Source organism: Garra rufa, chromosome 13, assembly GCF_049309525.1.
Source record: "Garra rufa chromosome 13, GarRuf1.0, whole genome shotgun sequence".
NCBI classification, from domain to species: Eukaryota; Metazoa; Chordata; class Actinopteri; order Cypriniformes; family Cyprinidae; genus Garra; species Garra rufa.
In genome coordinates, this window is record NC_133373.1 from 32,586,941 (window position 1) to 32,599,640 (window position 12,700).

A 12,700-nucleotide genomic window follows, 5' to 3' on the forward strand; every position below is an offset into this window, starting at 1 on the left:
ACAACATGAGGGTGAGTAAATAATTTTTGGGTGAACTATCTCTAACAAATCTGGTTTTGCTCACATACAGTATTTTTTATTTATTTTTTTGGTAGAACTGAACCAGTTCTTGTTTCTTAATTTTCACTTTCACTTCAAAAAGATAGAGGAATGAAGACTCTGTGCAAAAAGAACAGCAGAAGGCCACAGGGCTCCTGTGTTCTCTACACTGTCAGAAGCAGACAGACAGAAAAATCCCCAGATCAGTACCACACATCATCCTCAGAATAACAAATGGAGGGAAGTAATGCGGCACTGAACAAATTCACCCGTTCTTCCCCAAACACACAGGTTTCACCTTATGTATGGAGTAAAGCATCTGCGACTTCATCATAATAAAAAATAATAATAATATGAGAGGTCACGTGTTGAGATGTTAACTGAGGTTCCCTTACAGATGATTGCACCGGGACGACAGCTACGCCGAGGGGTAGAAAGAGACTGGATTAGAGCAAGCAGGACAAGCAAGGAAATGCTAATGACTTACTGCAGCATAGACACAGAGCATCAATATCCCTAACAAATACATAAAGCGAATGCAGGTGACTTATTCAGTGATCACTTCAATCAGCTCTGCACACTATAAAGACTGCACAAGCCAAGCGCATGCTGCGTCATAACACATTGCATTATACAGTAAACCAACTGGTTTTATATTTAGACCCTTGTTAGCATATATACATAAATGCAGCTGAATCCTATTATATAATCTCAAAGCCAAGAATCTCCTGAAAATAGAATGCATCATTTTAAAACATGTAAGCACATTCAGTTTGGTCAAGTTAAACGTTTACTTACACCTTGCGGAATCTGCAAAATTTTAACAAAATAAGAGGGATCATACAAAATGCATGTTTTTTTAATTTAGTACTGACCTGAATAAGAAGTCACATAAAAGACATTTACATATAGACCAAAAGAGAAAATAATAGTTGAATTTATAAAAATGACCCTGTTCAGAAGTTTACTTGATAAACTTGATTCTTAATACTGTGTTGTTACCTGAATGATCCACAGGTGTGTTTTATTTTTTTTTTGTGATAGTTGTTCAATCCCTTGTTTGTCCTGAACAGTTAAACTGCCCGCTGCTCTTCAAAAAAATCTTTCAGGTCCCACAAATTCTTTGGTTTTTCAGCACTTCTGTATTTAAACCATTTCCAGCAATGCAACTATTACAGAAGGTTCCAACACTCACTGATGCTTCAGAAGGTAACATGATGCATTAAGAGCCAGGGGGTAAAAACTTCTTGAATTTGAATATCAGGGTTAATTAAACTTATTTGGTCTTGAAAGGCAGTACAAAAAAAATAAAAAAAATAAAAATACAATGCTTAGGCAAAATAATTTTTTTTTACACATCTTCATTCTGTTCAAAAGTTTTCACCCCCGGCTCTTAATGCATCGTTTTTCCTTCTGGAGCATCAGCGAGCATTTGAAACTTCTGTAATCGTTGCATACAAGTAACTCAGTTGTCCTCAGTGTAAAAAGACGGACCTCAAAATCATAGTCATTGATGGAAAGGGTTCAAATACACAAAAATGCTAAAAAAAAATGATATATAGATATATAGATATATACATTATTCACTTTTGTATATTATTTTATATGTAAACGTCTTTTATGTGAAATATCTTATTCATGTCAGCACTAAATAAAAAAATAAAAAAAACATGCATTTTGTATGCATCCCTTATATTTCTGCAGGGTGTATGTAAACTTTTAACCTCAACAGTAAATATAAAAAAAATTAAAAATATACATTAAGCAGGATTTTAAACAATACATTTTGCAAATAAGGAAATCAAACAGCATTACACAGTAAACGAAAGCATCAGGGGAATTGTAAACACTTGTAAATGTAAGACCTGTGAGACTTGTCTTACAGAAACCACTTTGACAAGTCATGTCAAACATCAAATTGAAAACAAGCCAGTTGTATTTGTAAAGTGCTTTCACAATCTATATTGCTTTAAAGTATCTTTACAAAAAATAGTTCCTTAGTACCTTAAGTGACAAAAAAAAAAAAAAAAAAAAAAATCAACAAATCACACAATACTGATACTGTACAGATATAAAAACCTGTCCCCAACTACAGTCGTGGCCAAAAGTTGAGAATGACACAAATATTAGTTTTCACAAAGTTTGCTGCTAAACTGCTTTTAGATCTTTGTTTCAGTTGTTTCTGTGATGTACTGAAATATAATTACAAGCACATCATACGTTTCAAAGGCTTTTATTGACAATTACATGACATTTATGCAAAGAGTCAGTATTTGCAGTGTTGGCCCTTCTTTTTCAGGACCTCTGCAATTCGACTGGGCATGCTCTCAATCAACTTCTGGGCCAAATCCTGACTGATAGCAACCCATTCTTTCATAATCACTTCTTGGAGTTTGTCAGAATTAGTGGGTTTTTGTTTGTCCACCCGCCTCTTGAGGATTGACCACAAGTTCTCAATGGGATTAAGATCTGGGGAGTTTCCAGGCCATGGACCCAAAATTTCAACGTTTTGGTCCCCGAGCCACTTAGTTATCACTTTTGCCTTATGGCACGGTGCTCCATCGTGCTGGAAAATGCATTGTTCTTCACCAAACTGTTGTTGGATTGTTGGAAGAAGTTGCTGTTGGAGGGTGTTTTGGTACCATTCTTTATTCATGGCTGTGTTTTGGGGCAAAATTGTGAGTGAGCCCACTCCCTTGGATGAGAAGCAACCCCACACATGAATGGTCTCAGGATGTTTTACTGTTGGCATGACACAGGACTGATGGTAGCGCTCACCTTTTCTTCTCCGGACAAGCCTTTTTCCAGATGCCCCAAACAATCGGAAAGAGGCTTCATCTGAGAATATGACTTTGCCCCAGTCCTCAGCAGTCCATTCGCCATACTTTTTACAGAAGATCAATCTGTCCCTGATGTTTTTTTTTGGAAAGAAGTGGCTTCTTTGCTGCCCTTCTTGACACCAGGCCATCTTCCAAAAGTCTTGGCCTCACTGTACGTGCAGATGCGCTCACACCTGCCTGCTGCCATTCCTGAGCAAGCTCTGCACTGGTGGCACTCCGATCCCGCAGCTGAATCCTCTTTAGGAGACGATCCTGGCGCTTGCTGGACTTTCTTAGACGCCCTGAAGTAGGGCTGGGCAATTTGGCTTAGAATCAAAATCTCGATTAATTGAACATTTTAACCCGATTACGATTAATGAACGATTATTTTATTTATTAATAAAATTATATTTAATTATATTTATATAATAATTATTTTTTTGCCCTCATAGTTCACTGACAAGTTTTGTACAGTAAATATGTTCACATATTACAAGCGAGAGATTTTTGGATGAAGGGTGCATTACTTGATTTTAAAATAATTGAAGGAAACACACTATCTACGATCTATGATTATTAATTGAACATCAGTGTTGAACAACTGAAATTAAAGCAAGCATTGCTTAAAACGAAAAGTCACATTTTTCTTAAATTAGTGAAAATAAATAACTTGCACTATTGGAAACAAAATAAATAATTTTCAATGTTTTTCATATTAAAAGTAGAAAATAAGCAGTATCTCCTCTAAATAAAATTACCCTTGTATATCCTGTAAAAATACTTTTTACTGTATAAATACTGTTTAAGCTCCCCATCGACATGTCGGCGGAATAACAGAACGGAGCGCTTGTGTTTTTTAAAGGGAAAGTAATTGAAATAATCTTCCTGGAAAAATTTTAACGATTATAGGTTCTGAATGTCGATTTCGATTATTTTTCGATTAATCGCCCAGCCCTACCCTGAAGCCTTCTTAACAAGAATTGAACCTCTTTCCTTGAAGTTCTTGATGATCCTATAAATTGTTGATTTAGGTGCAATCTTAGTAGCCACAATATCCTCGACTGTGAAGCCATTTTTATGCAACACAATGATGGCTGCACGCGTTTCTTTGCAGGTCACCATGGTTAACAATGGAAGAACAATGATTTCAAGCATCACCCTCCTTTTAACATGTCAAGTCTGCCATTCTAACCCAATCAGCCTGACATAATGATCTCCAGCCTTGTGCTCGTCAACATTCTCACCTGAGTTAACAAGACGATTACTGAAATGATCTCAGCAGGTCCTTTAATGACAGCAATGAAATGCAGTGGAAAGTTTTTTTTCGGGATTAAGTTGATTTTCATGGCAAAGAAGGACTATGCAGTTCATCTGATCACTCTTCATAACATTCTGGAGTATATGCAAATTGCTATTATAAAAACTTAAGCAGCAACTTTTCCAATTTCCAATATTTATGTAATTCTCAAAACTTTTGGCCACGACTGTACACTGCTGAGCTAATTTACATAGACTGAGAAAAAATAAAAAAGCCACATCACTCCCCATCTGTTAAGGATACATGCATATACTGGTGAGTTGCAAATTTTTTGTTGAACAGAGGAGTACAGTTCAGCAAAAACATCAAAACCCAGCTGGCTATGATAGGAGAAACACCATGAATACTATTAAAATCGATTGATTTATTACACTTGTAAGGACAAACATTACCCACAATAACTACTGTAGTAAGAAAGGTAGATATTTTAAAATTACTCCAAATCATTCACAGATCCAAATATTATTACTGTTCTTACTGTATAAGCTACTGTAACTGTGGCACGCATTGATAATAACTCTATTTGGTGCTTTACGCCCATGGGCTCAAAATAATTGGGTTAGCCCCTTCATTCATCCTAACTTCAACATAAGGTGGTTGAGTTTAATATTCACTTGCTGTTGTGATAATAACCTCAAGCCACTTTTACCTCAAGTTCCAACCTAAGCCGGAGGGTACAGTTTATAGTCTCTATTTTTACTCAGACTTCAGAGAACACCAAGATTAGTTATCAGAAAAGACATCAAGGATGATTACTTTTCCATATGTTCATGATACAGAAATATCCAAAATTCATTTACAATAAATCTTCTACATGTCCAACTAGATCTTAGGGGCCTCAACCGACCACTTTCTTGGCGACTTACACGTCACGTGTCATTGCTGCGTGTTCCAAACCTCCACCCGCATAGAGTCTTCCTACTCCTGTTCTCCTCCAAAGTTTTCTCCTAAGATTCCTGTGAGCCTGAGGTGTCCTCGAAGCTGTCAGACGCCTGACGGGTCTGTGGGACTCAGAGACGAGGCTGGAACAAGCTTCGCTGTTAGGACCCCTCCCTCAGGGCTAAATCAGGCAGGCTGGGCAGTCCCCTCAAGAATGCCCCCTCTCCCCAAAATAAACCTGCTGACTGAAGAGTGCCATGAGCTCACTGATTTTTTTTTTTTTTTTTTTCTCTTCAGCCCCACGTCTCACATTTGTTTCCCAACTGGGGCAGTAGAGCAGTGACATTTACTGTCTATTAAATCAAACCCAGATGGGATGATATACTAAGTCTAACAAGCATGAATGATGACTGGTAGTTAAAAAGTTATGCTTGCATGAAGATCACAAGAGGGCTGCAAACGACAAGCTTTGAAATTAATGTGCTATTAAGGCTGAATACGTCATAATAGGTCTTGGTCAAGTTTAAGACTTTTAGGGTTTAGGTTTCACATCTGAAATCTCCTGTTGTAACAAGGGTGACGCAAAATTAAAGGGGTAGTTCAGCCAAAAATTACTTACCCTCAAGTCGTTCCAAACCCATAAGACCATTTGTCTACTAAACACAAATTAGTACGTTTTTAATTAAATCCAAGAATATGTTTTGTGCACAACAAAAACAAAAATAAAGACTTAGATGCTGAAGACTGACACGGAAGAGAATAAATTGTTGAATAAAGTTGTTATTTTTGTTTTCTTAGTGCACAAAATGTATTCTCATAGCTGCATACAATTACAGTTCAACCACTGATGTCACATGGACTATTTTAACAATGTCCTTACTACCTTTCTGGGCCTTGAACGTGGCAGTTGCATTGCTGTCTATGCAGTGCCAGAAAGCTCTCGGATTTCATCAGAAATATCTTAATTTAAGAAATAAAGGTTTTACAGGCATGAAACGACATGAGGGTGACTAATTAATGACAGAATTTTTGGGATCCCTTTAAGAATGGGCTCTCAGAAGTTGGAATTTAAATGGCAACACAGGAAGTTGAATCGGACTGAAATGGAATTGTATATTGTATAATAATGTAATGGATTGGAATTTGACAAAATTGATGAATAAATCAAAGTCAGTACACTTAAATCAAAATGCGATATGGAAAATGAGAAAAACTAACACTTCATACAAACATAAACTTAAATAATCACAAAAGATTCATAGCAACCCGCCGAAATAAAATTTGTTTAATTTGAAGAAATTGTGACAGAATTATTTTACTTAATGTATTGATAGTACTACTACTACTAATAAAATGATTATTAAAACAATTAAGGAATATTTACCATTAAAAAATATTTACCAAAATGTATTTACCAGAAAAATGTAAATATACAACACACTATTATAAAATCAATTAATGAGAGATGCTGTTGATTATTAATATTTAATGAAACCATTAAAATGGAATCCAGAAAATTAATTAAAAATACTAAATTTGGTAAAAAAATAATACTGAATTTAAGAGAGAGAAAAAAAAATTAAAAAGTAAAACGGATTTAAAATTTAATTTGTTAAATTTTAATAAATTAATAAATTGCTGTTAATTAATTAGACATGTTTTTTAATTTTTATTTTTTTTAATTTAACCATTAAAACAGATCATAGAAAAATTCTAATGTAAAAAAAAAAAAACTGAATCCAGAAAAATTAAACTGAAAAAAGGGGCCATGCATTACTTTTGTATTACTTTTTGTCACCTAGGCTGGGCTTGCTTATTTATTTTAAATAACAAATCTCAAAAGTTAAATTTTTGGCAACTGTAAAGACCCTTTACAGCCTCAGGCTGAAGGAAGTGCCTCTGGTCTGCACCTCACACCCAATTTCTCTCAACACGGGACAGAAGAGGTGTCAGAGAATGAGAAAAAGTAACTGATATTACTCATTTGAAAAAAGCAACTCAGACATTTTCTACTAATTTTAAAAGTAAAAAGTTACTTTACTAGTTACTTGATAAAAGTAATCTGATTACATAATCCCATTACTTGTAATGCGTTACCACTAACACTGGTTCGAGCTATCATTCTGTCCATCCGTACTTTCACTATCTATTGTTATGTCCATCTGTCCTATCAATAGTTCCTTCTGTCCTTACCATCTATCGCTCGGTCTATCAATCCATACATCGGAACATGTATCTCTTTTCAAAATGTATGGGTTTTAAAACTTTCAAGCAAAGCCTTATCCAACCCACTTTCAAAGTTCATCTTTTTTAAATTACTTAATTTTAATTTAATTTCTGAGTATTACAATTTATTTTAAACTAATTCAAATTGCACTTCTGCATCCTATTTGCTACCTCAATTCAAATTCAGGAACTGAGTTGGAATCTAAAAGGCATTCTCAATCTAAACAGCACACTGTAGTCATCTCTGCTTTTCAAATGTTCCAAGTGGTAAGGAACAAGAGGCTAAAGATTCTGCCCTCAACCCTTAAGGTCCATTTCCTCACAAGCGAGTAACTTCAGAACATGTTGTAGTGATGCAACTGGCAGACAAGGGGTTAGTCCTTCAGTCTGTGGAGGCTTTTCTAAAGTTACCATGGAGAGGAGGCTCTGCGGTGAAATCCTATCCTCGAAAGAGAACGCACAGGCCACCGAAAACCAAACTGCAAGTTTGAATGAGCCGGGATCCAAACAGAGGGCCACTATTAAATAGATCTCTTTAAAATACAGACAACCCTGTATCTTTCTCCAAGCTAACCTTTCAGTCCTGGCCATTTGTTGAACTTGTCTCTATGGTGACTTGGCCCCGTCTATCTATCTGAAGAGATGGGACCGATAGACTTAGAGGGGTTCGGAAAAAAAGGAAACAAAACTTTTGCTGTTCTCAGACTATCTGGGATTTGGTTCGAAACATTCAGAGGGACAGCCAAAGTCTGGTTTGGAAGAGTTGAGAGTTTTTGTGGTGCTTCTCATAGCCTGGGTGAAATCCCATAGTAGCAACCACAGTGAAGGCCTGCATGTTGTTATTGAGGAACTGAGGAGCAATACAATGATTCAAGCATGTAGTCTGGCAGAGTTTGATCTGAATTCTCAAATAAAACCCTCTGCGGCAAAGAGCTGTTTTCTAGCGATGGGATGTTGCTACAACAACGTGAAGGTAAAGACCGCTGTGAAATGCAGTTTGTGTCTTTGTGCTTGTAAATGTTGCCAAACTTGTCTCACCAAGTGAAACCAATGCTCTGAGTGATGTGACAATCAAACAACCAACGGTGGCACCACTGGGTTTTATTGGCGCTGTTTTGTACAAAAATAAAAAATACGACTGCACTATTTTTGAACATAAACAATTTGGTCCCTGACAGACAACAAATCGAGGGCAATTTTCATCTGCTGAGCAGAAACACACACATCAGGATGTGGCCTTCTTGTATCAGCTGCCAAACTTGTGTCTAGCTGTTGACAAAGTGCTGACTATTCAGCTCTACACCCAGTTTCTCAGGAAATACTACAGCAGCCTCTGGCCATCAGCATTCTGATCTCTATACAACCAAAGTAGCCGATGGACACCTCTTTCACATGCACTTTCCTTTTTGTATCATAAAGCACGGAGAGCTGCTGTTACAGGGAATAATCTATTAAGATCTTTGGTAACAGTTTACAGTAAGGTTCAATTTATTACCAATTAGTTCGTTCATTATCATAAAATAAAAAGCTAATGTATTATGGAAGCTAAGCTAACCATTACAGAAGATTTAAATGCTAACTGATGCTTCAGAAGGGAAAACAATGCATTAAAAGCTAGGAGTGAAAACTTTTGAACGTTTACATTTTTCTTATTTTGCCTAAATATCTTTTTTTTTTTTTTTTTCATTTAGTACTGCCCCTTTAGAAGCTATAGAAGATACTTACATGTTTCCCAGAAGACAAAATAAGTTAAATTTACCCTGAACTTCAAATTCAAGAAGTCCCTCAGTTGTCCTCAGTTTGAAAAGATGGATCTCAAAATCATTGTCATTGTTCGCAAGGGACACAAAAACGCAGAAAAAACAAAGAATTTGTGGGAACAGCGGGCAGTTTAACTGTTCAGGACAAACAAGGGACTCAAGAACAACTACCACTAAATGAGAAAAAAAAACACAGCTGTGGATCATTCAGATAAAGCCACAGTATTAAGAATCAAGCATATGTAAACTTTTGAACAGGGTGATTTTTATAAATTCAACACTTATTTTCTCTTGTGGACTATATGTAAACATCCATTATGTGAAATATCTTATTCAGGTCAGTACTACCTAAAAAAAAAAAACATGCATTTTCTATGATCCCTTTCATTTTGGTAAAATAATTAACATTTTGCAAATTCTGCAAACTTTTTGACCTCAACTGTTTTTATGAACTTACATGAATTAGAGTTTGTGCTCCAAAAAAATGTAGTAGAAGAATCTTGTTTACCAAACAGTTTGTTAAAAAAAAAAAAAAAAAAGCTGGATCAAACAGGACACAGGGATCAAAAACCACACATTTTGTCTAGACTGTGAAGCCTCTGCTGCTGACCTGGTCAACTAAAAAAAAAAAAAACCTAGGTCACCCTCGGTGCTCTGCCACTCAGCTTACCCGCAGATTTCAACTGGCAAAAGCAGGATCTAGCGCTTCAGTGACGCTGAGACCATAATCCCTAAATCTTTTAATATCATGTAGAAAACGTTCGGACAGAGGAGAGGAAAGTCGTGGACAAAGATGAGGCCTAACAGCTGGGTCAATAACAGGCGGTATGAAAAAATCTAAGTAATTTTACATCCTAGTAACAGTATGTATCACAATATATTTATACTTGTGGTACGTCCATTTTAAGATTAACCACCAGTAAATGTTTGAAATGCTGTATAAATGGAAGTTACATCATGTCACATGTTTATTTGAAATTGACATTGCTGCAACAAAGCTACACATTATGTGGGGGAAGAAAATGAAAAAAATACTCCAAAAACTGTCAAAAAGGTCTCAATGTACCGTCACGAGCTGCACGGTTTAATTTGGTTTTGTCTGTGTATGTTTTTTTATATACTCAAAGCCATGGAGCCCATTGACTGCCATTATATGACTGACAGACTGCAACGGTTTGAGTTAAAAATCTTCGTTTGTGTTCTACTGAAGAAACAGTCACCTACATCTTGAATGCCCTGGGGTAAGCAGACAAACATCAAATTTTCATTTTTGGGTGAACTATCCCTTTAACACATCGAGTTCTGTCAATATAAGCTTATGAATACCACAATATACCAACCTGACAAGGACTAAGAATCTACTTGGTTGACCTTAGAGGAGCTACTTACCCAGTTAACTCAGGACACAATTTCCATCGATCAAGCACACATTAGCATATTGATTGTTCTGGACCACAAAACTGATACATTGCATTGATTGTGTGTGGTCGATTCTTTGGCACAGTACATAAAAGTTCTCCAGGATTACATTTCCTTCTAGGAAACATCTGACACCAAGGAATCCGCACTGATATCCATAAGATTGGGATTATCTATCCTTCTTTCTAACACATCATCATCATCCAACATAAATACTCTATATTTACACATATGAAACCAATAAAGACAGAAAACTTCACTGTTGGTTTGAAGTGAATGGTGTACAGGAGTGGTCACTGACCAGTAAACAAACTTAGAGGTAGTTTATGGTTTGAGAACTTTGCAGAAACAGATTTTTGCAATCCATTTCAAAACAGTTATAAACAATAGCACTTGTGTAAATAAATAAAACTGACAAAATAATGAAACTACACAGTAGATTGCCAGATACGTAATCGTGATGACAATGAGCCACAACACAAAAGTGCATCTGGCACGTGCAAATGAATTTAGTAATTATGTCAATGTATCTAGCTAATGTGCATTTATTTAAAAGGCATAGCTCACTCTCGTGAACACGCATACGACAAGTAGAAAAGCTAGAGATTACAGTTTATAAAGTTTTAAATAGATATTTTTCTTACACAAACGCATTGATTCACTTCACATAGCTTTTATTAACCCCCTGGAGCCTTGTGGAGTACATTTAATCATGGATGGATGTTCTTTATTGGACTTTAAAATCTTAACAGCCATTCACTGCCATTATAAAGCTTGAAAGAGCCAGGGCATTTTTTTTTAACACAACTCTGATTGTACTCAGCCAAAAGTATGTGAGTAAATATAATGATGCAATTTTCATTTTTGAGTGAACTACCTCTTTGATTATGATAAAACACATTAAATTAGGCTAAATAACCAACTAAAAGACAAAAAAAAAATACAACTAGTTAACTAATTACCAACTGACTAACCAACTACAAACCTACTCAACTAACTACTTATCCAAATAGCTGGAGTAAAACCACATCTTCAAAATCTGTTTATAAAAGTTAAGGGGCTACTACTTGTCGAATTAAGAAAATAAATAAACTCGAGAAAAATAATTTTGCATGCTTAAGTTACAACTAAAACAAAAGCAGAGCAGTCATCTCCCTAAAATAAACTCTGAAGCAACTGAAGTAATGTTCTCATTAATACCCCTCCAAGTCCAGGGATGTGTTTGAGTCTTTCTCTCCTGCTTTCAGTGAGGTAATCAAGTCCACATGGAGGTGAGAGCGAGCCGCTCCGGTACCAAACATGGCAATCAGCGTGTGATGAGTCATGCTCCCTTTTAAGCAGCCTTAACCCCCTGCTCTCCATTTTTCACTCAGAGAATAACTCTGAAGTCAGAGAACTGGATGCTTGTGGGTCTCCACATTCCACTCAGGGCTGGAACTTTAAGTGATCTGGATTGTTAAGCTCATCAGCGTGAGCTACTCCAAAGAGGACGGAAAGAAAAGACAAAGAAATCGCTGCATACTTTCCACCTCTTCAGGCTATCAGTCATGGGGCGCAAAAACTGATGCCGAGTACAAAAGCAGCACAGCACACTTCAACTATGCAGAAACCAACAAAGAAACTTGACAGAAAAAAACTGAAGTGTAGACTTGATTCAGATATGATTAAAGTCAGTGTGAACCAAAATGCTGAGTTTAGACAATCATAACTGGAATCAAATACAGTTGAAGTCAAAAGTCAAGAAGTCAAAAAAAAATTTATTTTACCAAAATAAGAGGGATCATACAAAATGCCTGTTACTTTTTATTTAGTACTGACCTGAATGCGATATTTCACATAAGACATTTACATAATAGTCCACAAGAAAAAAATATTAGTTATAAAATACATAGTTAAAATAAAATAGTTATAAAAATTACCTTGTTCAAAAGTTTACATACACTTGATTCTTAATACTGTGTGGTTACCTTGTTTGTTTAGTGATAGTTGTTCATGGAGTAGTTGATAGAGCTCTTTGTTTATCCCGAACAGCTGTTTAGAAAACTCCTTCAGGTCCCACAAATTCTTTGGTTTTTCAGCATTTTTGTGTATTTGAACCCTTTCCAACAATGACTGTATGATTTTGAGATCCATCTTTTCACACTGAGGACAACTGAGGGAGTAATTTGAAATCATTACAAAAGGTTTAAACACTCACTGATGCTCCACGAGGTAAAATGATGCATTAAGAGCTGGGGGGT

The 12,700-nt window shown here is 36.1% G+C and overlaps 1 protein-coding gene across 2 annotated transcripts in view; it reads right to left on the reverse strand.

The window, feature by feature from the left end:
- enah (ENAH actin regulator) overlaps positions 1-12,700 on the reverse strand; it is a 132,794-nt gene that overhangs the window by 101,190 nt on the left and 18,904 nt on the right. Inside the window, exon 1 of one of the 2 annotated variants that reach the window (XM_073853151.1) lies at positions 5,043-5,163. The exons of the other annotated variant lie outside the window; for it this stretch is intronic. Within the exon in view, the coding sequence (XP_073709252.1) occupies positions 5,043-5,056 (14 nt within the window). The 5' untranslated portion in view covers positions 5,057-5,163. Of the gene's footprint in view, positions 1-5,042; positions 5,164-12,700 lie in introns of those variants that run through there. 2 annotated transcript variants of the gene reach the window in all.